The sequence below is a fragment of the Myotis nattereri genome (genome assembly GCF_964212035.1).
Source record: "Myotis nattereri genome assembly, chromosome: 9".
NCBI classification, from domain to species: Eukaryota; Metazoa; Chordata; class Mammalia; order Chiroptera; family Vespertilionidae; genus Myotis; species Myotis nattereri.
Window position 1 is genome coordinate 2,442,319 of NC_138084.1, and position 26,603 is coordinate 2,468,921.

The 26,603-nt window shown below is 55.2% G+C and overlaps 1 protein-coding gene across 1 annotated transcript; it reads right to left on the reverse strand.

The window, feature by feature from the left end:
- Positions 1-1,174: 1,174 nt before the first annotated feature.
- Positions 1,175-26,598, reverse strand: DDB1 (damage specific DNA binding protein 1). Its single transcript, XM_081098320.1, has 27 exons — positions 26,409-26,598; positions 25,100-25,248; positions 23,970-24,086; positions 23,394-23,615; positions 20,884-20,998; positions 19,708-19,805; positions 18,599-18,757; positions 17,926-18,009; positions 17,294-17,410; positions 16,638-16,740; positions 12,902-12,977; positions 12,707-12,815; positions 11,420-11,598; positions 11,176-11,339; positions 10,994-11,101; positions 10,659-10,866; positions 9,586-9,681; positions 9,388-9,499; positions 8,420-8,543; positions 7,963-8,127; positions 7,209-7,303; positions 4,386-4,556; positions 3,987-4,096; positions 3,609-3,778; positions 3,354-3,456; positions 2,399-2,522; positions 1,175-1,899 (listed from the first exon to the last, which is right to left on the reverse strand). The coding sequence occupies exons 1-27, from the start codon at positions 26,467-26,469 to the stop codon at positions 1,816-1,818; spliced, it is 3,423 nt and encodes a 1,140-aa protein (XP_080954446.1). The 5' UTR covers positions 26,470-26,598; the 3' UTR covers positions 1,175-1,815.
- Between the last annotated feature and the right edge of the window lie 5 nt (positions 26,599-26,603).

The window sequence follows — 26,603 nt, forward strand, 5'->3', positions numbered from 1 at the left end:
GTCGTTTCGAAAAAATGATGGGATCCAATCCTGAGTGAATAAGCCCAAGACTGTAGGAGACCGTCAGGGCTCTGCAGCTCCCACCGTCCAGGCCGCAGCCTGGCTGGAGCCTCTGCTCACTGTATTGGGCCTCTTGGCTGCAGGCCCACCCGTCAGAAGCGCCCGAGGTCATCACTGCATCGTGCCTTCCTGGCCCGGGCACCTTGGAGTCCACCGCCCACCCAAGGTGACCTTTCCACCCCTGGAGGCTGCTGGTGCCTGCCTCGGCGGAGCAGGTCCCTGGCACGGGCAGGCCTTCGCAATGCAAACCCGGCCTTGAAGGATTCAAGGCACAGTGCTGAGTTTCAAGTTCAAACTGTGGTTTTGAGAGGTGCTCATTATTTTTTTCCCTTAAGACCTTGTGTGCTCACACCCACCCCCCGGGGAGCCGGGGGAGCAGGAGCGCCCCGCAGAGGAACTCGCTCCGAGACCCCCAGGCAGAGGTGCTTCCAAGGCCTTTTCCTTTCCCGCCAGAACCTCTCAAAACCACAACTTTCCTGAAACTGTCTCAAAGGATGGTCTTAGAGGAGCCGGCCAGTTCGCCTGGGACCAACCGAGTCCACGTGGGGACAGAGCCACCTTTATTCCCACTGGATCGCTGGCCCAGACACTGACCCACTGAGCTAAAGACAGACTGTTTGCTGGACAGAAAGGTGAACCCCAAGTATGCCCTACACTTGTATTTTTAAACCAAAGGACATGCAACTAGAACCCAAAGGGCACGTGCCCACAGGAGGCTGAGAGGTGCGTGAGGAGCTACTGGCCCGTGGCCTCGGAGCAGTGTCAGGGGGCCGGTCGTGGGACCTGCATCTGGCTGTAAAACGATGTCAGGAAAGGCAGCCTGAGCATCCCCCAGGCCCAGCAGGTGACTAACAGGCAGCTGGGACGCAAATGGTCATCCGTCACAGGTAACCAGACCAGGGAATCAAAAACCTGACGCCATCACCTTAGAGCTCACGTGGCTAAGGAGGTGCCGACGTCGCCTTGCTACATGAGAGCTGAAGAGGACCTGTCTGGCAGCAACGGCAAGTGACTGCAGCGGCTGCCATCAGGTGGGGAATGACCGTGGGGAAACTGGGCAGTGTGACCAGGATACTGGACTGGCGGGCAGCAGGAAGAGAAGCAAAAACACATGGATCTTTCCTCTTAGACTCTACTTTATTTGGTAAACTAACCACCAATCACGCCCACCCACCTCCTCGCTGGAGAAGGCAGTCAGCTCCCCACACACAGGAAGGCCGTGGTTTGGGGACCAACCACCATCTCCGATTCTACACGCAGGCAGCCCCGGGCCTGGTGGTCAGGTCTCCAGACCAAAGCTCTCAGAGGCAACAGACGGAAGTAAAAGGAAGCCCTCACTTCAAAGACAATGAACCCTCCCGCCCTCCTCCCTGTCCCACGGCCCCCCACACCCCAACCTAAATAGAGATAGCAGAGGACAGCGCATGAGCGTGACAGCTTCCCTTCGGCCACGGAGCCGCACCCTCCCTGGAAGGGCGGCCTTACCACCAAGGCCTGGTGGCCGCCGTGGGGCTGGAAGCAGGCGTGACGTTAAAAACCCAGGGAGGAAGGTCTTCACCTTCGGCCACTCCCAGGTGGCGCTCTAAGAAACCCCGGGCTGAGGTCAGAACAGCTCACAGGCCACACAGGTGACTGTGGCTTCTGGGACAGCGGCTTAGGGAAAGGCTTCCCGTGGCCGAGAAGACAGCGGCGGGGGAGGGGAGACGGAGGGCAAAGCCTTCCCAGAGGGTCTGCGAGCGGGAGCCCTGCCCTCGGCTAATGGATCCGCGTCAGCTCCTCCACCACCTTGACCAGGTCGTCCGCCGTGGCCTCTCGCTTCATCCCGCTGCCGTCGTCATACTGCGGAGGGAGGAGGAAGGTGTGCGGGCCGCGAGGGGCTCTCCCCCTGGGGAAGGGCATGCCTGGCAGGGAGCCCTCAGAGGCCCACACCTCTCCCTTGGGCTACGGCCCAGCAGGTCTACTGACCACGAGCCTGGCTCGGAGCTGCCGCCTGGGGGACATTCTGCACTTCCAGGATGGTCCCCGGAGGCACCATCTCCAGGGAGCAATACCCCAACTGCAGCACTGGGGGCACCTCTCTTCCCGGTGGCATGCTGGGTCTGCCAGAATCCCAATGTGCCCCGAGGTGCCCTCGTTGCTAAAGCGCCTGGTGGGGACCCAGGAGGCGAGCTCAGCTACATCTCCTGTCCTCCGACTCCACTCCACGGGCAGGAGAATGAATACATACAGGGGGCCACGGGTCTCTGGGAAGTGAGGAGGGAGGCGCCGGAGTTCAGCAGTCCCAGCATGCCCTGCAGCGGACTGTGTGACGGCCAGGGCGGGACACCGCGCAGCTCACCTGAAGGTTTGCCACCACCTCCTGCATCTTGGGCCGGCTGATGTCCAGGAAACTCTCAATCAAGTCCCCGTCGATGAAGCCGGTGGCCGGTTCCGTCTTCCGCTCCGTGTGAAAGGACCTCCAGGTGGAGGGAGTTAAGGAATGTGCGTTCCGTGGAAATGCCCTGACCCCAGTCACGCCCTCTGCTCAGGCCACAAGCTGACCATTGGGACGCGAAGAGGAACAGACCCGCCTGGGAGCCTCACTGCTTCCTGGACCATCTTGGGATGAAAGACCCGTAAAAGCATCACCTGCTCCACCGGCTCTCAACAGGGCGATCTTCAAACCATGTTTTTAAAAGTACAGCCCAGGCTTCAGTCAGAGCCTGGAGGGGGGTGCTCGCAGCGCTGTGGCTGGTGGGCTGGGTGTGCGCGCCTGGAGAACCCCACTCCAGGCCCAGCCGCGTCTGCACAGCGCAACCCACTAGGCTCCCGGAGACAAGGCATGCCCCAGCCTACACCTCAGCCCCTCCCCCGCTACAGCCAGGCCACACGGCCTCGTCACAGCACGACCAATGCCACAGACTCAGCAGGAGGCCCCAGCCCCCACCTCACCCCCCCTTCTTTACTTTTCCCAGCGCCTGCAGCCTCTCCAGCAAGAGTCCTCAGACACTACTGCCCCCAACAAAATCTCTGAAAGGAGGTTTCTATGTTGTCATAGAAAATGACTGACATGCAATGCCAGCAGGGCCAGAGGCAGACACGTTTCAGGGACATAAATGTAGGTTTCCAAGGTGAACCAGGTGACGCTGGGTTATTTATACTATTCTCCCTCCTGTGTGCTTGGATTTCCTGTGAGCTAAAAGGGCTGGTCCCACAGGAGCCGTTTGGGTTCTTGGACAGCAGTGTCCAGAGCAGCTGGGTCAGGCCGCTCTCCCTGGGCGGGGCGTGCTCAGCAGGCTCCCCGGGAAGGATATAAAGAGTGCTCAATCTTGCCCACGCTTTTGATGACTTTATTGAGCCGGTTCTGCATGTCCAGCAGGAGGTTGTACCAGCTCTCGGACAGGGAGGTCACCAGCCCTGCAGAGCAAAGGGCGCCCTGAGCTGCAGAGCCGCGTGGGCAGTGAGGGCAGCCCGCCCGCTGCGGCCTCCGCCGCCGATGCCCTCTCCATGCTCTTCCCTCTGCGCGGCGACCTGCGAGGCTGGGTGGGAGCCCCGGCAGGTGCGCTTACCAATCATGCCGTTGACCGTGCCAAAGAGCACGGAGCCCTGCGTGGGCGTGGATGTCTCGCCGAGATTCTGCATGACCAGGGAGCCGTGGCAGAAGACGTTGACGAACTCGCCCAGGTGGAAGAGCCCGACCTCCTGGAGGTGCTGCCGCTCCTCATCGGTGGTGGCAGCGCTGAAAGGCAGCACGACAAACTCACCACCCGCAGCCCCTGCGCTTCCCGGGGCCCCACAGCCCGCAGCACAGGGCTGGGCCCGAGAGGCTGCCTGTGGCCTTGTCCTCTCACGAAGAGCCTGGACTCTGGAGGAGCCCGCGCCTGAGGGGCCCCGTGTCCTCCCCACCACAGGCCAGCCCAGCCCCCATCCCCACGGCTGTCACCCACCTGTCCTTCTGACACACAAACAGGTTAAAGGCGTTCTCTGCCCCCAGGAAATTGTCATCATCCAAGATTTCCACGGCGCTCATCCAGTTGGGGTTAAAGTCCCGAGCAATCTGAACACGAGCGGGTGCAAACGCGAGAAGTCAGCAGCGTGCGTGGAGCCCGCGCTGGGCCTGCCGTCTTTTAGCCAGAAACCCAGATCTGGCCCGAGGAGGCCCTGCCCGGGCCTAGCAACAGCCACTCTGGAGGCTCTCCCCGTCTCTGCCCAGAAGCGGAGATGCTCACGGCTCGGGATGGGGCCGCAGGACGTGCCCTCCAGGGAAACGTTCCTGTCCCCCGGCTGCCTGCCCCGCGCCAGAGACCCCCGGGCAGGGCCCCGCTGAGCGACGCCCGCACCCGTACCTCCTCGAAGTTGCCCTCCATGGGCTTGTAGGCCAGCAGCAGCACGGAGCGCATGAGGTCGCCCACCAGGATGAAGTCGCCCTTGGTCTTCAGGTAGAGCGCCATGATGTTGTTGTAGTGGTTGCACTCCGTGCGCAGCTCCTTCTCCGCCGTCCACTCGTACAGCCGCACCTGGGGGGGCACCGCCCGCTCACAGGACCGTCCCGCCCTGTCCTCGCCCTCCCTCAGCCCGGCGCGGGCGCGTGGCCATGAAACGGCCTGAGGAGGGCGCGCAAACACGCCAGCGTCTATGCTTATGAGCGGCGACAGCAGCGAGCCCCTCAAACTGACACCATGCTTCCCTTTACATAGAAAAGGAGCAGAAAGACGAACGCTGAGTTAGCAGTAACGCCAGCACATGAAGACAACAAAAGACGGTTCCTGTGACTGAGTGTGGCAGACTTGCAGAATGTTCTAGAAAGAAGCTCCATCTCCAACTTCGCCATCAGAAAGAACAAGGTAGCCTCCCAAGAATCCGCCTGTTCCAAACCTTCCTGGAACCGGTGACGTGAGCCCAACGAGAGGGAAATGAATGGCAAAGTGAACCGCCTCGCGTAGCAAAGGCTCCGCGGTCCTGAGTGGGGTTTCCTTCTCCTCCGCTCAATGCTGCTGCCGTGACAGCCACATCTCCAAGAGAATGAGATGCTTTCTCATCGGCGAACAGACACCTGGCAGAGCCCAGGCTGAGCCACACTCAGCTCCCGGGAGAAGCCGCCTGGCAGACGGTTCCAGGTCCCGTGGCCCCACCTCCGGCCTGTGCACAGGAAGGACAGGATGTACGAGCCATGGTTTCTTGAGATGTGGCCAAAGAACCCGCGCTCCACAGGGCTGGCCTCCAGGAGTCATTCATAACTACAGTGGCTGCCGCCCTCCATCAGCAGGGCCAGGGGAGGCCTTGCTGGGCTCCACACCGCCACAGTGGCGTCCAGAAGGGGCAAGAGCGCGACACGCCCCTCCCTCTCTACCTGCCACGGAGACGGCCAGACACCACCAAAAACCCAAGACCCCCTCAGCCCGGGTTCTAGACCTCGCTGTGCAATACGGTGGCCTCAAGCCACACACGGCGACACAACAGCTGGCATGCGGCGAGGCCCAGATGAGATGGCTGTCATTGTAAAACACACCAGACTCGGAAGCCTTAGTATGAAAAAAGGAAAATACCTAATAATCTTTATATCGTCCCATGTTAAGTAATACTTTGAATCCATTGAGTTAATAAAATGCGTTACTAAAATTAACTTCACCTGCTGCTTTTTGCTTTTATTCGCGTGGCTTCCAGGAAGTTTACAATTACACACGTGGCTCCTGTGGCATTTGAGACGGCAACGGACTTGACAACAGCTCCCAGCTCCTCACCCCACCCCGGGGCCCAGCGCAGTCCCACGCCCCCTGGAGCCGCTGTCACTAGGCCGGAGCGCCCTGCTCTCTGGCCAGTCCCTTGTTGCTCTAACGGAAATGTAGACCTTTTCCTAGAGCCCTGGGCCCTCTCAACTGGCTGTCCTTCCTCCCATTGTCCCTCCAAGCACCTCGCCTGCCCTTCCAGACTCCTACCACCTCCCCCTACAGGCACCAGACCACTCCCACCTCCACCCCACCCCCTTGCTCTCTCGCATACAACAGCCCTGTAGTTCTTGGTCCTCTAGCATCCACACAAATATCTTTCCAATACCTTGACCTCTGACCTTGTCTGATCCCCCTTAGAGCCTGCTGTTAAAAATAACTCGAGAGTGCCCTGTGCGCAGGTCGCCTTTCCCCAGCTGCCCAGAGCCACCGCCAGCCGCTCTCGGCGTCCCCGCGGCAGACAAGCGCGCAGTGCTCCCTCGCTGGAGCGGAGTGTCCTGCGGTCCCGTCCTTCCCTTTGCTCTCTCCCCCTTTCCCACCAGACGCCTTGAGGGGTTTCCAATACTCCTCGCCCCTGCGGAACCCTCTTCCTCAGGTTCCCCTCCTCCCAACTCTCACCCAACGTCGCCCCCGACCCCAAAGCCAACGGCCAGTTCCAACCCCGAGGTTCCCTGATACGCGGGCAGCACGTGCCGTTTACCAGCCCCTCCTGGTTTCACTGATTCCATCCAGACCCGCTGCCATCGCCAGCCCACCTCTCGCCTGGCTCCCCGCCCTCATCCAGCTCCTACTGACATCCTCACTCAGATGACAGCAGACACCGAACCTCTGGTGCCGCCACAGCACAGAAGACACAGATTCAGTCCCTGCCCCAATTCCTAAGCGATAGGGTGTCAGATGCACCTTCCCCGGAGCCCCCAAGCCCCTCAGAATTTCCTGGGTGAGGAGTCTTGTTCTAGTAAGGCCACTCCTGGGGACTCCTGGGTAGTGTCAGGATGGGGTGGTCACTCGGAAGACTAGAAGCTTGGAACTTGCAGTCCCACCCTCCTCTGGGGAGGAAGGGGCTGGAGACCGAGTTATGCCCATCGTGCCCACAGGATGAAGTCTCCACAAAAACCCCTGACCTGCAGAGTCAGAGAGCCCTCGGCTGGTGAGCACACCCCCGACCGGGAGGCGGCGCACCCCACCAGGAGGACAGCGGCTCTGCACAGGACCCTCTGAGCAGGGCCACTCCCCGGCTCAAACCCCCCTGCACTGCGGATCTGATGCTCCTGCGGTTCACATAACCACGCCTCCCAGACCCCCAGCTCTCCCCCCCCCCCTCACTGCTTTATCGTTAGCACTGGACACACACACACACACCCCCCCCCAGGAAAGCGGGGAGACAGCCTGTGGACAATGTGTGCAGCCGGGAGAGGACAGCCCCGAGTGGCTGGGCCTCACCGTGCTATTGATGCTGGCCAACAGCTTCCCGTTAAATTCCACCATGGAGTACACGGCCCCTTTCACTTCCTTCTCAGCCACAGTCTGCAGTTTTCCTGGGGGAGGAAGAGATACTCTTGAGCCTCCTCTTGAGCCCACACTAACTAACCAAAGGAAACTCTGATGCCCCCTCTGGCTCTAAGGCCTCTGACAGCAGGAACACAGCCAGTGCAGACTGAGGGGAACCGCCACGGAAGGATGAGCCTCAAGGTCATGTGCAGTGACTCCAGACAGCGTCCCGCGCTGCCCGCCTGGTGCACAGCTCTCTCAGGAGGGAGACTAATTCCATTGCGTCCACCTGTCCCAAGGTTTCTGGGCTGAAAGCTAGTCTTTAGGACCTTATGGGGGGGTGGGGGTAGGGGAGAACGCGTGAAGATACAGGAATGAACACAACGCTTGAAGCGGGAAAGAAGTCCTACATGGCTGAGAAACCAGGATTCATCTCTTACTTGAGCCACTAGACGCTCCTCCCCCGCACCCACCTCTACCCTCCTGCCTTTCCAGGAGCAGAAAAGGAAGCAGCACATGCGAGTGTATGTGCCGCCGCTCATCTGCTCCAGAACGCATTCAGGCGACAGCGTGAGAGGACGGGATAGAGTGGCTCATGGCGCAACGATGAGCACCATTCTCCTGCCGCTTAGCTGAGGCTCCGAAACCTGGACAGTCTGCTTCCTCTCAGAGCCTCCGAGCCTCCGGGGCTGCAGACCCCACTTACCATCTGAATACTGAAACACCACAATCCGACCCTGCTTGGGCTCCGCCTCTTCCGGGTACACCATGGCGGTGCCCACAATGAAGTAGGTGTTGGGGTCTTTGCCCAACTTGCAGGAGACCAGGCTGAGGGCATATTCGTTCTGCAGAAACTGGTGGGCATGGAGCACTGGAAGGAGAGGGGAGAGGGTGACGGCAATGGTCCCACACGCGTGCAACCCTGCACTTCTGAGGCCCGCAGCGCGGCTCCGGGCAGAGCCCCGTGGTGCCAGTGCCCGCGCCCCTGCTGCTCCTGTCTCCACAGACTCCCTCGCCAGCCGGCACTGGCCTGAGGCCCGCCCCTCCTGCCTTCTCCTCTGAGGACGGCCGAGCACAGCGTCCACCAAATCCCGAAATGCACCAGGACCCAGGCCGCCGAGTTTAGGGAGAAGGAGGTACAAAACGACAGAGCTCGTGTGCACCTTCGAAGGTGTGCTGGTCGATGATGAGGAGGTTGTGCACCTCCACCTCTTCGCCAAAGGAGGTCTCGTGCGGGGCTGTGCTGCTGGAGAACAGCTTGCTGGAGCTGACGCTGCTGGACAGGGCCTGCGGACAGAGGCGCACTCATCACCCGGAGCAGGCTGTGCTGGGGGCGTCAGGCCGTGCCGGCGGGACCAGGGAACAGACTGGGTCTGAGCGGGGAGAGCTCTGGAGGTTGGCAGCTCGAGTGGAACCTGAGGAGCCGGGGGCTTCGGAGGACATGGGGACGAGGACAGGGATCTGAATTCCCTCTGGAATTGACAGCGGTCCTGACAGCACAGGAAGCTGAGGGCCAGGAAAGATCACAGGACAGTGATCCACTCCACATCCATCAGGCACAGCCGAGGACCCAGGGCACCTAAGAAAGCGAGACTCCACCTCCCCCAGTGGGAACGACAGGGGACACTTCCAACAAAAGGAAACGGAGACCTTCTATCGGATTCGGGAAGAAGCCCTATCATAGGTGTCTGGGAGCAGGAAAGGCAGAGAGCCCCTGGACTGAGACGGTCAGCCAACCTCCCCACCAAGTGCAGCTCGGGAACGTCCTATCGCCGGCACGCACAGGTGAGAAACCATGAGGTCAGCAGCTAGCACTGCAGCTCGAAGCTAGCTCCGTCAGACTCCAGCCCCGTGCTCTCGGCTATCATGCTACGCTGTCCCCCACTACGCACACCCTACAAAGTACCCAACGATGAGAGAAGCATTACTCATCCTGCAAAGCTACCGAGCAGCAAAGCCACTGACAGCCACCCGTACCCCAAATTCTCACCCCTCCAGGAGGGGGCCCAGCCCAGCTCCTGCCTGTTTTACATGTAAAGTTTTACTGGGACCCAGCTGTGCCACCTGCTGCTCATGGCTGCTCCCCACGGGCAGTGGAGCAGGGAGTGAGGCCGTCGGTCCCCGCCCTCACCTGGGTGCTGGCACTCGGCCTCAGAGCAGTTGTGCCCCCACTCGAGTCCTGAACCTCGATGCGGCTGGAGAGGACCCCAAAACACTGGGACACCTCCTGGTAGCAGATCTTCCTGCAGAGCAAGCGCAGAGCAGGGCCATCAGAGCCGGAGCCTCCACCCACTCCCGGGCTGCCCTCCGCCCGCCCGCCGCGCCTCACCGGGGAGACTCGTAGAGCGGCACCGTGCGGATGTGCAGCTTCTGGATCTCATCGATGGTGCCGATGGTGAGGGTGCTGTTGTTGGCCAGCGCCAGGCTGAAGAGAGGGTCTGGGTTAGTGAGGAGACTCAAGGAGGACAGGGTGCCAGGAGGGACTCCACAGGGAGGAAGCCGGGCAGAGCCGCACCCGCGTCCTCCGGGGCAGCGGCTCTCAGCTCTGAGGCTCAGGCTCAGGGCGCCTGGGGCGACGTCACAATCCGGATGCCTGGTCCTCCTAGGAGGTTCCCCCTAATCGGTCTGGGCGGGCCTAGGCCAGTGATGGCGAACCTAGAACACGCGTGTCAGAGATGACACGCGAACTCATTGTTTGGTTGATTTTTCTTTGTTAGATGGCATTTAAATATATAAAATAAATATCAAAAACATAAGTCTTTGTTTTACTATGGTTGTAAATATCGAAAAATGTCTATATGTGACACGGCACCAGTTAAGTTAGGGTTTTTCAAAATGCTGACACACCGAGCTCAAAAGATTCGCCATCACTGCCCTAGGCTGAGGTTTATAAGCTTTTAATTCAATGCTTACAGCACTAGAATCTACAACAGAGATTTCAACAGCAACTCTGCTGAAGGGCTTGCTAAACCAGATTGCTCCCCCAAAAAACCCTAGCATTTCCCACGCTTTCCCAGGCAGTGCTGGGGTGCTGGTGGGGCCACGCTTGTGAGCTCTGCTCGAGGGAACTACACATGCTCTCTAAAGCTGCGGATTAAAACAATAAAAAATAAAATAAAAAATGAAGCTGCAGGTTAGTCATCTGAAGCACCTGAGGTTTCCTGAGAATAAAGATTCTGGGGTCCAACCTCAGATGTGCTGAATCAGAATCTGAGAAGGAATCAAAAACACCTGTACTTTAAAAGCTCCCAGGCATCTCTGTGGGCAGCCAGACTGGAGCGCCTCTGCTCTGCCCTTCCCATTCCGCTCTGTCCGGACCGACGCTGGGGAAGGGAGCAGGGGAGGGGTTTGAGGAAAAACCATGATCCTCAATCCTGGCTCCTGCTGAAGAAACAGGCTCACCTGTCAGGATAGCCATCGGAGTTGAGGGGACACATGTAGTTCACCTCCTTGAGGTTGACATTAGAGAAGACCAACTTGTGGTTGCTGCTGTAGATGACAGTGGGGCGGTCCGAGCAGGCGAAGACGTTGGTGGTAGAAAGAGACCGGAAAGTCCTCAGCACCGTGGGCTGGGTGCCCAGGGTCACCTTCTTGCGGTCGCTCAGCAGGCCTACAGAGACGCCACCGGAGAAGGGAGGAAAGGGACAGGGCGACAGCTGGGCTGGGCAGGTCCACAAGCAGCACCTTCAGGCTACGAGGCGGCAAGTCCAGCCTCACTGGCAAAGCGCTGCTCTCACCTGTCTCGATGTTGAGCCCGAAGTAGAACAGCGCCCCGTCTCCCAAGGCACAGAGGAGGTAGTGGCTGCTCTCGAAGGTCGTCATCAGGATGGAGCGGGGAATGATCTCTGTGCGGAAGGGGGCGTTCAGGTATCGTTCCACATCTGCCCAGTCCCGACCCAGGGCCTTAGAAGGTCCGTACCTCCACCCAGCATCTCTTTGTGCAGCAGCTCAAAAGAGGGCAGCTTCAGGATCCGGGCCGAGATGTCTGTCCAGAGGCCAATGGCACAAAGAGGGGACAGCCCATTGCTGTCCCCTAAGGGGGTGATGTCCAAGCAGGCCACTTCGTGTTCCATCTCTGTGTGGCTGAACAAAGAGGCAGATGGCAGAGGGAAGCAGCCAGGAAGAAAGGAGAACAGGGAGGGAAGGGCCGCCGGAGAGCGCACCTGATCTGCCGGAGCTCCTGCGGGTGGATCTGCAGGTAGTAGAGCGCCCGGCCCACGGCGACCACCACCTGGCTGCTGTTGCAGGAGGCCACGCTGATGTTCTTGCCCTGCGGCTCCTTCCACTCGCTGACTAGAGCTTTGGGGTCTTGGGACACCAGCCTCACGGAGGCAGAAGTGATCTAGAGGAAGAAAAGCGATGTCTCCGAGGGCTGGCAGCTCAAAAGGTGAGGTGGGGTGAAATCGAAGAGCATCCAGGTCACTTCAAACATAAAAAGATTGCAGGGGGCGAGGGGGCGGGGCTCAGCAATCAGGCTCTCTGACCCACACAGCAGGGACAGTTAGAAGAGCTGATTCTAGTAACTAATACGTGGAAAGTGCAGCCAATAATCATGTATGGATGGTAGGACTATAACTAATTGTTTTTCTTCTTTGTGCTTTTCTCTATTTTCCCTATAAGCACCCTATATAATAAAAGGCTAATCTGCAAATTGTCCCCGTGGGTGGGAGTCTGACGAGCGCTGACCACCAGGGGGCAGCATGGAACATGGTGGGTGTCAACTATGCAGCGCTGGCAGCTCTGATGGGCCCCGACAAGGGCAGGACCGCAGTGGGATGGTGGAGGTGAATGGGCGGCACCAGGCTAAGGCAAGTGTGAGCGAGGCCCCTGATCACCCCACAGTTGCCGTCTGTGGGGCAACTGGAAGGGTGACCAGCAAGTGGGTGGCACCAGGCCAAGGCAGGTGCAAGCGGGGGGCCCGACTGCCCCACCAGTCACCCCACAGATGGTGACCAGTGGCGGTGGCAGCGAGGGGCAGGGCCGGCAAGCATGCAGCACCAGGCCAAGGCAGGTGCGAGCAGGGCTCCCCAATCACCCTGCCAGTCACCTCACAGATTGGCCCTGATTGCCGCCAGGCCTAGGAACCATACCTGTGCATGAATTTCGTGCACTGGGCCTCTAGTGTATTCATAATATGAGGAAAATGTGTGTCTCAGAAGACAGGGTATAATAAGTATTAAGACAGTAGCCCTCAAAATATACATATTAAAATCCCAGTCTATAAAAGATAATGTGAGTAAACAATATACACACATTTGCAGAGGAAACAAAGTTAAAAGCAACAACTCCAAAGTGAAGAGTTGTTAAATTGTTATCTCTGAGTATTGGGTTATCAAGTAATTTAATTTTTTTCTAGTCCTTTAACATTTTTAGAGCCACAAGAATGGACTGCTCTGTACTGCACTTGAGGTCAAATTCAAGGACATAGGGCCCGCCACTTCTGTCATTACCTGAATAAGCTGCTGATGAGCCACATTGCCGCAGAAGAAGGTCTGCTGCTCATCCACAAACCCCGTCAGCTCTGTCTCCTCCACCTCCTCTCCGTTCAGCATGAGGACCCTGCAGGGGAAGGAGCCTCAGTGAGCCGGATCAGCTCCCCCCGCGCCTTCTCAGGAGCGCCTGGAGCCAGCGCAGGCTCATCTTACCTTGTCTGGCCCACAAAAGAGAGGACCAAAGTGTCATCAGTCTCCCGGGTAGGATCAGACCGCAGGGGCCACAGGCCTGGAACAAAGGTCAAGGGTTAAGATGCACATCACAGACCGACACTGTGAGGAAGGGGCAGCTGTCCCCATGGGGAGAGAGGAGAATCTGAGATCAGTCGGGAGTTGAAACACACACTGTGTTCTCCCCTGGTATTAACTCTGAAGAAGTCAGACACTCCAAAACAGCGTTGAGCCTGCCACATTACAGTTTCTAACTTGATTTCAGATAATACATTTGCATGATTCAAAATCGAATTTATTTTTAAAAAATGTAACAGAAGTCTCACTCCTTTAACCCTCCCTCCAACCCATCCTTCAAATAAGTCATCAAGAATAGCTTCGAGCCTGACCAGTGTAGCTCAGTGGTTGAATGGTGACCTATGAACCAGGTCACGGTTCAATTCCCAGTCGGGGCACATGCCCGGGGTGTGGGCTGAGTCCCCAGTGTGGTGAGAACAGGAAGCAGCTGGTCAGTGATTCTCATCACTGACGTTTCTCTCTCCTTCTCCCTTCCTCTCTGAAATCAATAAAAATACATATTTTTAAAAAGAATAGTTTCTAGTTTGTCCTTCCAATTTATGTAATTAAATTTATTGAGGTAACATTGGTTAATGATTCAACTTTATTTGATAACTTAAGGAAACAGGTAAACACTGTCTTACAAGCAAATACAAATAAAACGGCCTATTACACGCTGTTGTGATCCTGCTTTCTCGTTATATGCCGAGCCCTTATCAGAGCAGAGCGGGTCAGTTCCTCTTTTGCCATGTGCACGGTACTGAAGGATGAGGCTGTGCCAGGTCACTAGGAAGCCCACTGCTGGACACTTTTTCAGTGGACTTTGCTGACACACATGCCACGGAGAATAACCTGACGCCGTTTTTGCTACAGATGAAGGCCTGTGGGCAGACGCCCAGCACGGGGGCTGCAGGAGACGCACTCACTGCGGCTGCTGCTGGGGAGCACTGCTAATGAGCACACGGCTCCTCACAGCCTCACCAACAGAAGGTGTGGCCAAACTTTGGGGTTTTGGTCATCTGGCGAAGAATGATATCCCTATTTTGTTTTGATTTGCATCTCTTTTAATACAAAGTGAGGCCTGTCCATTCATGTCTTTTGCCAAATTGAGGACAGGAAATCTGGTGCTCTTTCTAGAAGTGTTTTTTTTTATAAATTAGGGGGATTGGGTCTTTGGCTAGAAAATAACATGTTTTTAACCAGTTTGCCATTTCTTCTAACTTTACAGTGTTTTGTCTTCATCATGTAGTAGTGTTTTATTTTTCTTATTGAATTTATCAATCTTTCTTTTTAACTCCTGTACTTTGAGTCATAGTTTAAAAGACCTTCCCACTCCAAAATTAGGGAGGAATTCACCAACTCCCGCGTTTAGCTTTTGTGTGGCTTCATGTTTTTACATGAAGTCTTTGCTCCATTTAGATTCCGGCAAGGTGTACACTGTGCAGTATGGGTTCCACCTTATCTTTTCCCAGTGACTGTTACCCCAGTATCACTTATTAAAAAGGGTCACCTTCGTCTCAGTGAACTGAGATACCGCCACTATCATACACTAATTCCCTCACGTACTGTTACTTCTGGACTTGAGTCTGCTCATGGGACCCTACCTATTTTGCACTAAACCACACTTTTAGTTTCTTAAGTTTAATAGTATGTTTTGTTTAGTTTTTACTTTTTTTTTTGGTTAATCCTCACCTGAGGATATTTTTCCACTGTTTTTTTAGAGTGAGGGAGGGAGACAGGAACGGGGGAAGTAAGAGGGACAGAGAGGAGAGAGAAACATTGACATGAGAGAGATGTATTGATTGACTGGGCCAGGGATAGAACCTGCAACCAAAGTACATGCACTTGACCCGGAATCGAACCCAAGACCCTTCGGTATGCAGGCTGGTGCTCCAACCATTGCACCACACCAGCCAGGGCTTAATAATATGTTTTAACACCTGATAAGGCTAGTCCTGCATCACTGATCTTAAGTTTTCCTGGCTTTCCCAGTTTCTTGCTCTATTTGGACTTTGACTTGTCATCAAGGAAAAACCTACTGATGTTATTGGTACATTACGTATAAAAAGCTGGAGAGAGAACAGCTTTCTAACGATTTGTAAGACCTGGCTGTATCTTTTTCATTGGAACAAACTAGCCTTCAAGAGTACTTTAAAGTTTTATGTATAGATTTTGCACATTTTTTGTTAAACTTATTCGTTGGTATTTTACCTTTTTTGCTGCTATTGCAAATTGCCTCTTTCCCTCTATTTTACCTTCTAATTGTGTTCTTACTTTTTTTAAACAGTAACAACCTTTTATTACGTATGTGTGTGTGTGTATACACATATATATACACATACACATGTGTGTATATATACATATACATATACACACACATATACATATGCATACACATATAGTTGTTGTTGATTACAGAGAGGAAGGGAGAGAGATAAGATAGAAACATCAGTGATGTGAGAATCATTGATCGGCTGCCTCCTGCACACCCACTAATGGGGCTCAAGCCTCCAACCCAGGCATGCGCCCTCGACTGGAATCGAACCTGGGACCCTGCAGTCTGCAGGCCGATGCTCTACGCACTGAGCCAAATCAGCAAAGATTAATTGTGTTTTTAAACGGAAGTTATTGATTTCAGTACGTTAATTTTATAACCAGCCGCCCTAATGAATCCTTATTGCCTACAATTTTTCAGTTGATTCTCTTGGGTTTTGCAGTTATATGACCTCTTCCTCTCTAATTCATAAACCTCTATTTCTTTTCTGTTCCCATCCTGTTTCTTTATATTCTGAATTACTTTACTTTAGTTGTAGCTCATATATACAACTTTAAACTGGTTTTGCCTTCTGATTCAATCCAATCATCTCTTTCTTGTAATAGGTGAGTTTAGTCCACGTACATTTACAAATAGGGTAACAGGTACCTGATATATACATACTGGTACCTATGTATGGTGTCAGCTCTGTCGTATCCCTTTAAGTTATGTTTACTGCTTATATATTGCAAGCCTTTCATTGTGTAGCCTTTCTTTGATCTTTTTTATTATATCAATTCTCCTGGAAGTGAAGATCTGCCTTTTGTCCTAGAAGTTACTCTCCCTTTCTATGATCTCCTCAGTCCCCACTTCCCCTGGCGGCTGTCAGCTCCCTACACACAACATGAAATTACCCTGTAGTCTTTTCCTCCCCATTCTTCCACTTCACTATCCAATGTTGGTCAATAGCGTTCTTTTTTTTCTTCTTAATAAATATATTTTATTGATCTTTTACAGAGAGGAAGGGAGAGGGATAGAGAGTCAGAAACATTGATGAGAGAGAAACATCAATCAGCTGCCTCCTGCACCCCCCCCCCCCCCCCCCGGGGATGTGCCCGCAACCAAGGTACACGCCCTTGACCAGAATGGAACCCGGGACCCCTCGGTCCGCAGACCGACGCTCCATCCACTGAGCCAAACCGGTCAGGGCAATAACGTTCTTTTTTAAGCTTTTAGGTATGTTTCAGCGTCTACCAGGCCACTGCACCCGTGACCTTCTTTATTCTTTCCTCTTTATTTGATCTGCTTTCCTCTAGCTCTCACCTAAGTGCCTTCCCAACACGTAACAAGGACAAAGGCCAAGGTCATTCAAGTAAGATCTGCACCCCACATCCACCAAAAGGCTACCTTTGATGCCGGGTAAGTCGATGCTGGCGTGCTCGTGGATTCCAATCCCATTCCGGATGATCCGCAAGGAGCCTTCCTTGAAAGCCCCCGAGCAAGTGACCAGCTGCAGAGAGAGACAAGGTTTCTAAGCACACACACACCCCCGCCACCCTGCGCCCGGCCTGCATGCTGAGGCCCAGCAAGTGCATCAGCTGCACCTGGACCCAAGGACCTGACTGTGGAGCTGGGTGTGAGGCTGCAGACTTAGCAGAGGTTCACCTCCAGTCTCCCCAACATCCTGACAGACAGGACATCCTAGTCCAAACAGCAAAGGCTCCTGCTACTTACCAGCAAGCTCCCTCCCTTCCCACCCCACCCCACCCCAGGGCCCAGTTTACTGGGAAGATCCCAGGACCTGGAATCAGACACACCTGCCGTTTACTAGCTGTGGGACCTTGGACGAGTTTCTTAATCTCTCTCAGCCCTTCTGAAAGGGCCAAGAACCCCTATCTCTCCGGTGCTCGTGCGGGTATGATGTATAGCAAGTGTCTGGCAGACCAAGATAGGCCCTGGGTAAATGGTGAGGCTCTTACACGTTATCTTCAGGGCTCGCTCCCATAGGCGAGCCCAGGAGGGCAGTCTGAGTGGGCACACCAACTGCCCATCCAGGACCTTACCTGGCCCTGCCCCTGCCGCTCCAGGTCCACCACGCACATGTCCACAATGGGCCCCAGGTTGGTGAAGGTTTCCATGGCGACCACATAGGAGCCTTGCTCATTGCTGTCCACATTGAGCTAAGAAGGAAGAACAAAGCCAGTCCTGCAGCACGCCTAGCGGACCGGAAGAAAGGGTCTTCACCCGAACACCCTCCCTGTGGCCGGACGAGGCTGCGAAGGGGACTGCTGACGAAGGAACGTCTCCTACAGGCGGCCCTAGCCAGGCAGGGATTTCTAATGAAGCAGCTTGGAAATTAGGGAAAATGTTTGCACGCATTTTTCTGCAGAGAAGGTCCAAAATGTTCACATTCTAAAGGGGAGGCAGCCCGTTAGACCACGACCTTCTGCACACGGAGCTGGGTCTTGCTCATCATCACCCACGGCACCCAGCACCCGGCCCCGCACACAGGCTGCACGAACTGTGAGGACCAGAGCTCATCAAGGTAGGGCGTGCAACCGATCCAGTAGGAAGCTGAACCGTACAGGCCCAGACGGGTGAACGGAGGGAATCCCGAGGCACTGAACACAGAATCCTGACGAAGCAGCAGTGAGGCCGCGGGAAAGAAGCGAGAGAGAAGAAAACGTCTCCTCACCTTCACAAGCTGGGAGTCACCAAGGCGCGACCCGACAAACACGACGCCGTTGTCCAGGTACGTCAAGCACTCAGCAATGGAGGTCTAGGCAAAGCCAACCCAGGGAGGCATCAGGACTCCTGTGCGACCCGGACCCGTCCTCCCGCTCAAGGCTGTGCTGAGAGCACACCTGCAGCCATGGTGCCCACAGCCACCCTCCCCTTCAAACCTCAGACCACACCACACTGATGGCCCTGATCTCTGACGTCTCTGACTTTCCATTAATCACTTCCCTACAGTCTAAGGAATCTACACTTCATCTCGAAGGCACCTGCTCCAAATGACAGCTTTAATCACCTCAAAACTAGCGGAAACCTCTAAAATTCACTGCCTAGTCCTTAACATGCCCTGGGAGCCTCCTCCCAGAATGTAAGTACATTACGTTACTAATATGTAAGCATATTAGGTTAACTGTTCATTCTTTTCGCTGCTTTTAGTATCCTTTCTTTTTACGCTTGAGGTAGCGCCTGGCTGCCTGTGAGTTTCTCCACCATCTAACGCATTCAAACACAAACTTCCACAGCAGGACTGACCATGTGTTGCTGGGTAATGGGACCCCCAGTCACAGTGGGGGCCACACTCGTGGGGTCAGTGGGCCCCCAGGAGAATGCAGCAGAGGAGGAGCAAGCCCCACCTCTCCCAGGAGCTCCACGCGGAGATCCTTGAGGGTGACCGTGCCATCCATCTGCTCCTCCTTCTCCAAAAGCAGCATGAAGAGCCGGCCCTCCATGTCCCCCAACAGGTAACGGGAGCCATTGGGGTCCACGCGGTTGTGACACACAATTGTGCTTTGCTGCCGAGAGGGAGGACAGTCGTTAGCGATGAAGCATCTTCCACAACCAGAGCGCAAACCACTCCCCTTCCCACCCCAGCCCCTGCGTGAGCACCCAGCCCCTCGGCCAGCATCACGTGTGCTGGTGAAGTCAGAGGCGGTTCATTCTGAGGACAATTTTCTGAGGAGTCCCATACACCCGAAAGGTTTAGTCACGTGTTATTCTCCGGGGAACTGGGACTAGAAAGACTAGCAAACAGCTGTAATTACTCACGGGACTATAAATGCTACCAGAGATTTTGTTCCTTTACCCTCACTACCACAAATCACCTCCTAGCACTAATGTTACTATAGATTGTTATTTATTCTCAAGGCTTCATTTTTATGACCTGAAGTTTTAAGGTTTGGAATTTTTATGACTAATTTTTAAACGTCTATGTAATATGCCCTGGCGGGTGTGACTCAGTGGTGAGAGCATCGGTCCGCACACCAGAAGGCCGCAGGTTCAATTCCTGGTCGGGATGTGCGGGAGGCAATCAATCGATGTGTCTCTCTCATATCAAAGTTTTTCTCTCTCTCCCTCTCTCCCGCTTTCTCTCGCTCTAAAAAAAAAAATTAAAAAAAAAGTTGAGGATTAAAAAAGTCTGTACCATTTATCACTATAGTACTTTACATGACGTGAACCCTGCAAATACTTAAATTTGCAAAATTTTTCCCTTCCTAAAGTTACCCCAGCCAATCAACGGGAAGGGTAACCCTATTTTATCATTTCTCCCTCGTAGTGAGCAAGCTCTTTTTAAGCACAAACAGGCAAACCTCTCTGTACCCCAATGACCAACACACTATCTTACACTCAGTGCACAGACGGCAGACACCTTGACCCTCCTTCTGACAAGTGGGGAGAAAGAGGGGAGCAGGGTAAGAACGGGGGGAGAGGAGGGGGACAGGAGGGGAAAAGGAAAGCCGCTCACCTTGATGATGGGAGGAGCGATCGCCAGGTACTTGTCCCCGTTGTGGTAGGTGATGGACTCCTGCCCGATGATGATGGCCCCGCCAAAGGGCTCCGGGACTGCAGGAGAGGGGCGCGTTAGAGGGCTCTGCACGGGGGACCCGCCAGCCTGACACAGCAGGGCACTCACTCAGTTACACGAGGCAAACGGAGACGACCGTTACTTTAAAGATCCTAACTAAGAGCTTTCCCTTTCCTCCGTGTTCCTGAGCTGAGCTTTCCCCATGACCAGAGCCAGCATTTAGGAGCCAATCTGACGGAGGAGTGTAGTTTCTCTAGCAGCGGAGACACACGGCTTCGTGCGGGGCGAGGGCCAGACCAGGTGGTGCAGGTCTGGGATGCAGCCCAGGCTTTGTCAGGAGGCACGGGCGTGGGCAAGCCCCTCGGGCCCCCTTCCTCCTCTGAAGCGAAGGAGTCAGGTTAGATAAGCTCTACTGGTCCCTGTCCGTTTTTAAATGTTATGCTCAAAATAAAATAACGAGACTACCATCTGCCACTCTACAAATCAATGTCAGTGTTTTATAGTAAATAAAAGAAAATTCTATGTTGGGGGGAAGTGAAAAACAAGACAATCCCAAAGACGGAAATGGAGAAGGCAAAGGAGCGCGCCGTCAGAGGCGGCACATGCTGGAGGACGCACACGCTTCCCGCCCCGAGCGCTGGGGGGCGCACATGCTTCCCGCCCCGAGCGCTGCGGGACGACATGCTTCCTGCTCCGAGCGCTGCGGGACGCACACGCTTCCCGCCCCGAGCGCTGGGGGACGCACACGCTTCCCGCCCCGAGCGCTGGGGGGCGCACATGCTTCCCGCCCCGAGCGCTGCGGGACGACATGCTTCCTGCTCCGAGCGCTGCGGGACGCACACGCTTCCCGCCCCGAGCGCTGGGGGGCGCACAGGCTTCCCGCCCCGAGCGCTGCGGGACGACACGCTTCCAGCCCCGAGCGCTGCAGGACGACATGCTTCCCGCTCCGAGCGCTGCGGGACGACATGCTTCCCGCTCCGAGCGCTGCGGGACGCACACGCTTCCCCCTCCGAGCGCTGCGGGACGCACACGCTTCCCCCTCCGAGCGCTGCGGGACAGGCGGGCAGGTGAGGAAGGATCGATGGGAAACGGCCCAGACCCTGAAACCCGACCAACCTGCAATCACCATGGAAGCTTCCGCCTCTACGTTCTCCTGTTTCCAAGGGCCCTTATTGAACTCCTTCTCCCGCAGAGACACCTCGTAGGTTTTCACGTGCCGCCCCTGAGGGTCCTGGGGGGGGAGTGGAATCATTAGCCTGAGGAAAGGAGCCGGCTCTGGAGGGACAGGTGAGCGCCACCCAGCATCTGACTTCCCACGACAGCCTTCCCAGCCTGGGTTGGGCAGCCTGCCACTGAGGCCTACAATACCGACAGCAACCACCAATAAACGTTTACAAATGAGAAAACATGAGCCCGAGCCAGCGTGCTCCGCGGTCAGAGCGCCATCCTGCGCACCGAGGGGTCACAGGGGCACTCAGTTCCCGGTCAAGGACACTTACCTGGGCTGCAAGTTCCTGCCCACCTCCCTGCCACTCCCTCTAAAAATCAATGGAAAAAATATCCTCAGATGAGGATTAACAACAATAAAAAAATAAAGTTGTCACACTGTACTAACCATTATAAGATACAAAGTAAATACACAGGGGTGTGTGTGTATGTATATGTATGTGTATATGTGTGTGTTCTACATTCATTCCTTAGCCTCAAGGAAATTACAAAATAGCTCAAGAGGAAAAATAAACCTATTGAGAAGCTAAATACATATAAATTTTAAAAATTTTCATGCTAAATTCTTAAAAGCATTCTGATGCAGGGATGGTAGGGAGAGAGAGCACATTGCTCCTCTCAAGTTAGTCAAAACCTCCAGGCCTGCCCCTGTCAACACCAGCTCCCTCCTTTTTCTGAATCATGACTCACTTTGTCCTGGAGTGATCGGGCATCTTTGCGAGATATGAGCTGGGTTTGGGGGAAGGATGGCCTCAACAAAGGCCAGACCAGGGTTTACAAGTTATGAAAGGAATTCAATGTTTTTCAGGGCAGGGACCACACCTTAACCACTGTGACAGTTCCTGAAACACTTTCCTATCTATAATAAAAGGGTAATATGCTAATTAGACCGGACATCTTCCGGACGTCCTTCCTGACGAAGCCCAGGCCAGAGGGAAGCCAGTCAGGGTCCCGGGTGCCCGGCGGCCAGAGGAGGGCAGCCTGGGACCCGGGTGCCAGAGGGAAGCGGTGCCGGCAGCCGGGGGAAGGAAGGCCTGCTCTTGCACGAAGCCAGGGCTGCAAGGGCTCAGCCCCTTGCACGGATTTCTTGCATCAGCCGCTAGGAAGTATATGTTGTCAAGTGGAACTTTTGACACAAAAACAGGAGGTAAAGTCATTTTTAGTTGATGGAAACATTTTCCCTCAGTGATTAAAGTAAGACCCAACTTCACAGAAAGTTTAGCCTGGGTCTGGCTTTGGGCCTCTGGAGACACACACACAGGACAGCTCGTTCACACTGGCGCCCGCGGCGGGAACATGCAGAGGCAGACTAACCAACATCACCGTTTTAAGGGCCTGGCAGTTACAAAACTGAAGAAGGGAGAGAAATTCTAGGTTTTTATTTCAGCTCTGACAGTTAACGCACTGTAAAAAAGAGCAGACAAAATTTCCGAAATGGCTTCAACCTTATTCCAATGACCCTTATTCCAACCAGCCTCAGAACCAGAACTCTCCCAGTGGCACCAAGAAGCCTACAAATAGTGCACGTCCGCGCACGTCCAACAATTCACACAGCCATCCGTGCTCTCACGACCACACAACACCCGGACTTGGGCGCTTCCTTCCAGCACTTACTCTGCCATGCGAGTAAGATGACCTCCTGCGTGTGGCCCTCTGCGAAAAGGCTGAGATTTTACCGAGACGGGCATGTTAATCCAGTGCTCTGCCACCTGCCCCCGCAACAGATCTGCCCAGAGAACAGCTGCCCACCAGCAGCTCTGCTGAAGTTTTAAGCACAGACTGAAATAGAAGTCAAGAGCCAGCGAGTCCCCAGAAAGTGAGTGCGGAATAAAATGGCAACCTCTTCTTAGAAGACATACATGAAGCATCCCCAAGACGTTTCCTCTCTGCTTGGGAAGGCAACTCTCAGACCGTTTCTCTTGAGTTCTTTCAATTGGTTTTTTTTGAGAGAGGAAGGAAGAAGGAAGCGCATGGCCGTGCTGCTCCACTTATTAACACGTTCGCTGGTTGATCCTGTCTGTGCTCTGGCCGGGAACAAACCCGCAGCCTTGGCACATTGGGACGACACTGTAACGAGGCAACCGGCAGGGCCCTTTCTGTTTTAATAACCCCCTAGCACGCCAGTAAGAGGCCAAGATCAAGTAGAAACTGGGTCACCCTACAAAATCTCCAAGGATTAAAACCTGCTGCAAGCCTCAGAGAGCTCGCTTCCTCCACAGTCAGTACCACTGCACTCAAGTCGCAAACCCAGCCTGACCCACATCGTCCCGAGCATTTCAGAGCAAATACAGTAAGTACTCCTGCTGACCCTCCTACGAAAGCCAGGCAGTTCACGTAGCGAAAATGACCTCCTACTAGGCCCACCACACAGCTTCTCCCCTCTCCGCCCGATCCAGCACCTGGTAGACAAAACAGATGGTAGGTGCTTGGCAGCCATAGAGGAACTTGACGTCGATGACATGCAGTTCCTCCAGGCGGATGTTAAAGGCCTTGAGCTCCTTGTTGTCCCGGTCCAGTGGGATAACCTTGAAAAGGCCGTCGTAGAGCCGCAGGCCAATCATCCGGCACTCAGGGTCAATGATGCCGATGATGCCGGTCTCCGAGGGCCGGCCGATTCGGTCCTGGGAAGTAACACTGGGTCAGGGAAGAGCCGCCACACCACAGCCAGAGGGCCCGGCACCGCTCCCCCAGGACGGGTTAGGAGAGGCGGTCGAACTGGGGGCATCTGCGTGACAGGCAGGAAAGCCAGTGCCAGTGCCCGTCTTTCTGTAAAACACGGAACTCAGTGGATTCTTTCATTTACCCTGTCCCCTGGACCCTGAGTAAACTAGACAAGCCCTTTTTAAAAGCCCAAACCCTGCGTGCTTTCTCCTTGTTTCTCCGGTCATGGAGAGAGCTGCCCCAGCACTTCCATCTTCTCCATCAAATCCTGCCTCCCCACCCCAAACTCTCCTCAGCCAGAGGCAGCCCCTCACCTGGACGTTGCCATGGGCTCGTGTGATGATGTCGATGCCCTCACCGCTCTGCTTGTACTCCAGGATGCAGGCGTTGTACTTAGCTGTCAGGATAAACAGCAGGTCCTTGCTCTCCCCCTGGAAACCAAAATTATGCTATCAAAAGAGGTTCTTTTTAAAACAGACATTCCTGGCCAGCCTGTAAGCATCATTCTTTAAGCATGCTAACTTACTTATGCACTTTTTTCTCCCTGAAGAGAAAATCTACAGTGAGTATATAACAAACCTAAGTGCACACACTTGAAGGGTGTGCGAAAGCCCAGAACTGGAGCTGGTAAACACCCAATCCTCATTGTCCTGAATCCACACCTCTCTGCTCTACATTCAGTGTCTTCATCTATTTCCATATCGAGCTAATCGAAATCATCCCTTTCAATTCTGAAGATGAATGCAATGACTTCTCTAATCTGCTCCAAGTGTTTGGAGAAAGAAGGAAAACACGTGAGTAACAATGAAGCTAAAATGGGTCTGCAGTCTTATTAGCACAGACCTGCACATTGTGAGTGTTTTCATCAAAGAGGCTGTAATTAAGGTTCTGAACCCACTGATTTCTTGTTAGGTTCATTAAGGTACAATCAAGTAATAGGGTGCCTCATTAAGTAAAAACACTTGAATTATAATAACAATGCGATAACTATTAACATAACAATGAATGCTTGCTATGGGCCAGGCCCCGTGTTATTAAATCATTTAATCTTCACACTAAACCAGGGGATTGGATACTTTTATCCCCATTGTGCAAACAGAAAATAAGACTCTGGAAGGTAAAGTGACACCCAAAGTTAGAATTAATAAGGACTGAAGCCAGGGCTGCCCTGCTCCGGAGCCGATGCCCGGAGTCACCATGGCGACCCACAGTGTGGCGACCGACATTTCCAACTGCTGCCATTTCCTTCTCACAGAGGTCCACTTGCTCATTTTTTCCCTTGTCAATTTCTCCCAGTTCTAGGAAGCTTGTTCAAGAATATAAATTAACGCCTGCCATTCCAAAGGAGTCGGCGCTCTCCTAAGCCTTTCTCCACCCATCCCAAGCACCGACGTAACACAACCTAAGACCCTCTTCGTTGCTGGGCCCAGCCCAGAGCACGTACCTTGGGCCTGAAGAGCTCCATGACGGCGATCTTCCCGTACATGCCCACCTCCTTAACGGGCCGGAGCCCCTCCGCGGTGACCACATAGATCTCCAATCGCGTGTTCTTGGCAATCAGCAGGTTCAAGTCTTCCGCTGACGTGAAGTGTCCTGAAGGAACAGACAGATCCTCTCACTGCTAGAGCCACAGCTTCGGAATTCCCACTTAATTCATAGATCTCCCCAGCTCCCTCCAGCCACTCACTCCCATCTCACCAAACCCCGCACCTCAGAGAGTCTCACTCAGGCCGTCACGAAAGCTGCTTCTCTGATCAGACTAAGAAAATCAGACCAGGAAACCTGGACAGGGCTCAGAGCAGTGTGACAATGACTGTGAACCCCCTCCCAGGGCTCTGCGCCCCCCACTTCCCTTTTCCTTTTGCAAGGGCCGCCTACCCTCTAACCGAGGGCTGCTGGGCCGAGACTGTCCGTTTCCCTTAGGTCCTTACGTAAACGTCCACAAATCTTTCCCCGACAAGCAGACCGGGTCAGAGGCATTCTGGGAACTCTGCACCCAAACACCGTGTGTCCGCACCCCCTGCCCGCCCGGCCGTGGACCAGCCAGCACCCTCACCCACACTCTGACGCTGCCAGCTCTCTGACAGCTGTTTGTTTTGGAATCCTAAGGAGCATTTGCTGGAAGTCTGAGGTCCTCATTTTGCTGAAAACCGGGTTCAAGAGGACTGATTATCCCGGGTCCTGGACACCCGTGTTCTCAATCAACGAGGCAGACCCAGCCCGGGTCGGGCCCGCTCCCCGCCCTGCCAGCAGCGAGTCAACAACAGCCCCGGGCCAGGAGGACTCATCCCGTCCAGCTCGGGGCGGGGGCGCGGGCGAGCGCTCCCCACACCCCTCCCCGCCCCCCCCCCGCCCCAGGCTCTCCCCAAGGCCAGTTCTACCCCCATCGCCACCGCCACCGCCACCGCCACGGCCCCTTCCCCCGACCACACGAGGCCCATCTCGGGGCCCCAGCCGCACCGCACGACCGACTCACACTTCGCTCTCTGTCCTGCTGGGCCCGCCCCGGTCCTCGAGGTCAGATGACCTCCCAGGACGAAAGGGGACCCCCGAAAGCAACCCTGGAGCCCCCCAAAAGGCGCATGCGGACACAGCTTCTTTGGAGTCGGGGGCTAGGAGGTTCCTCGGCCGCCGGCGCCCCCCATCCCTCGGGCCGGGTCCCGCCCGGCCGCCCCAAGGGTCGCGGGCGTCCCTAGGCCGCGGGGGCCCCCGGATCCCGCCCTCGCCGGGGTCTCCGGCCCTGGCGGCCTCACCGGTCACGCAGCCGTTCACGGCGGTGGGCTTCTGCGCCGTGACCACGTAATTGTACGACATGTCGAGGGCTGGGGCGGCCTGTCGAGACGCGAGCGCGACGAGAGAGAGACGGACGCCGGCGGAGACACAGGGGGCCCGACCCGCGCGGCGAGCTCCACGGCCGCTGCCTCCGCCCCGCAGACACGTTGCAGCCC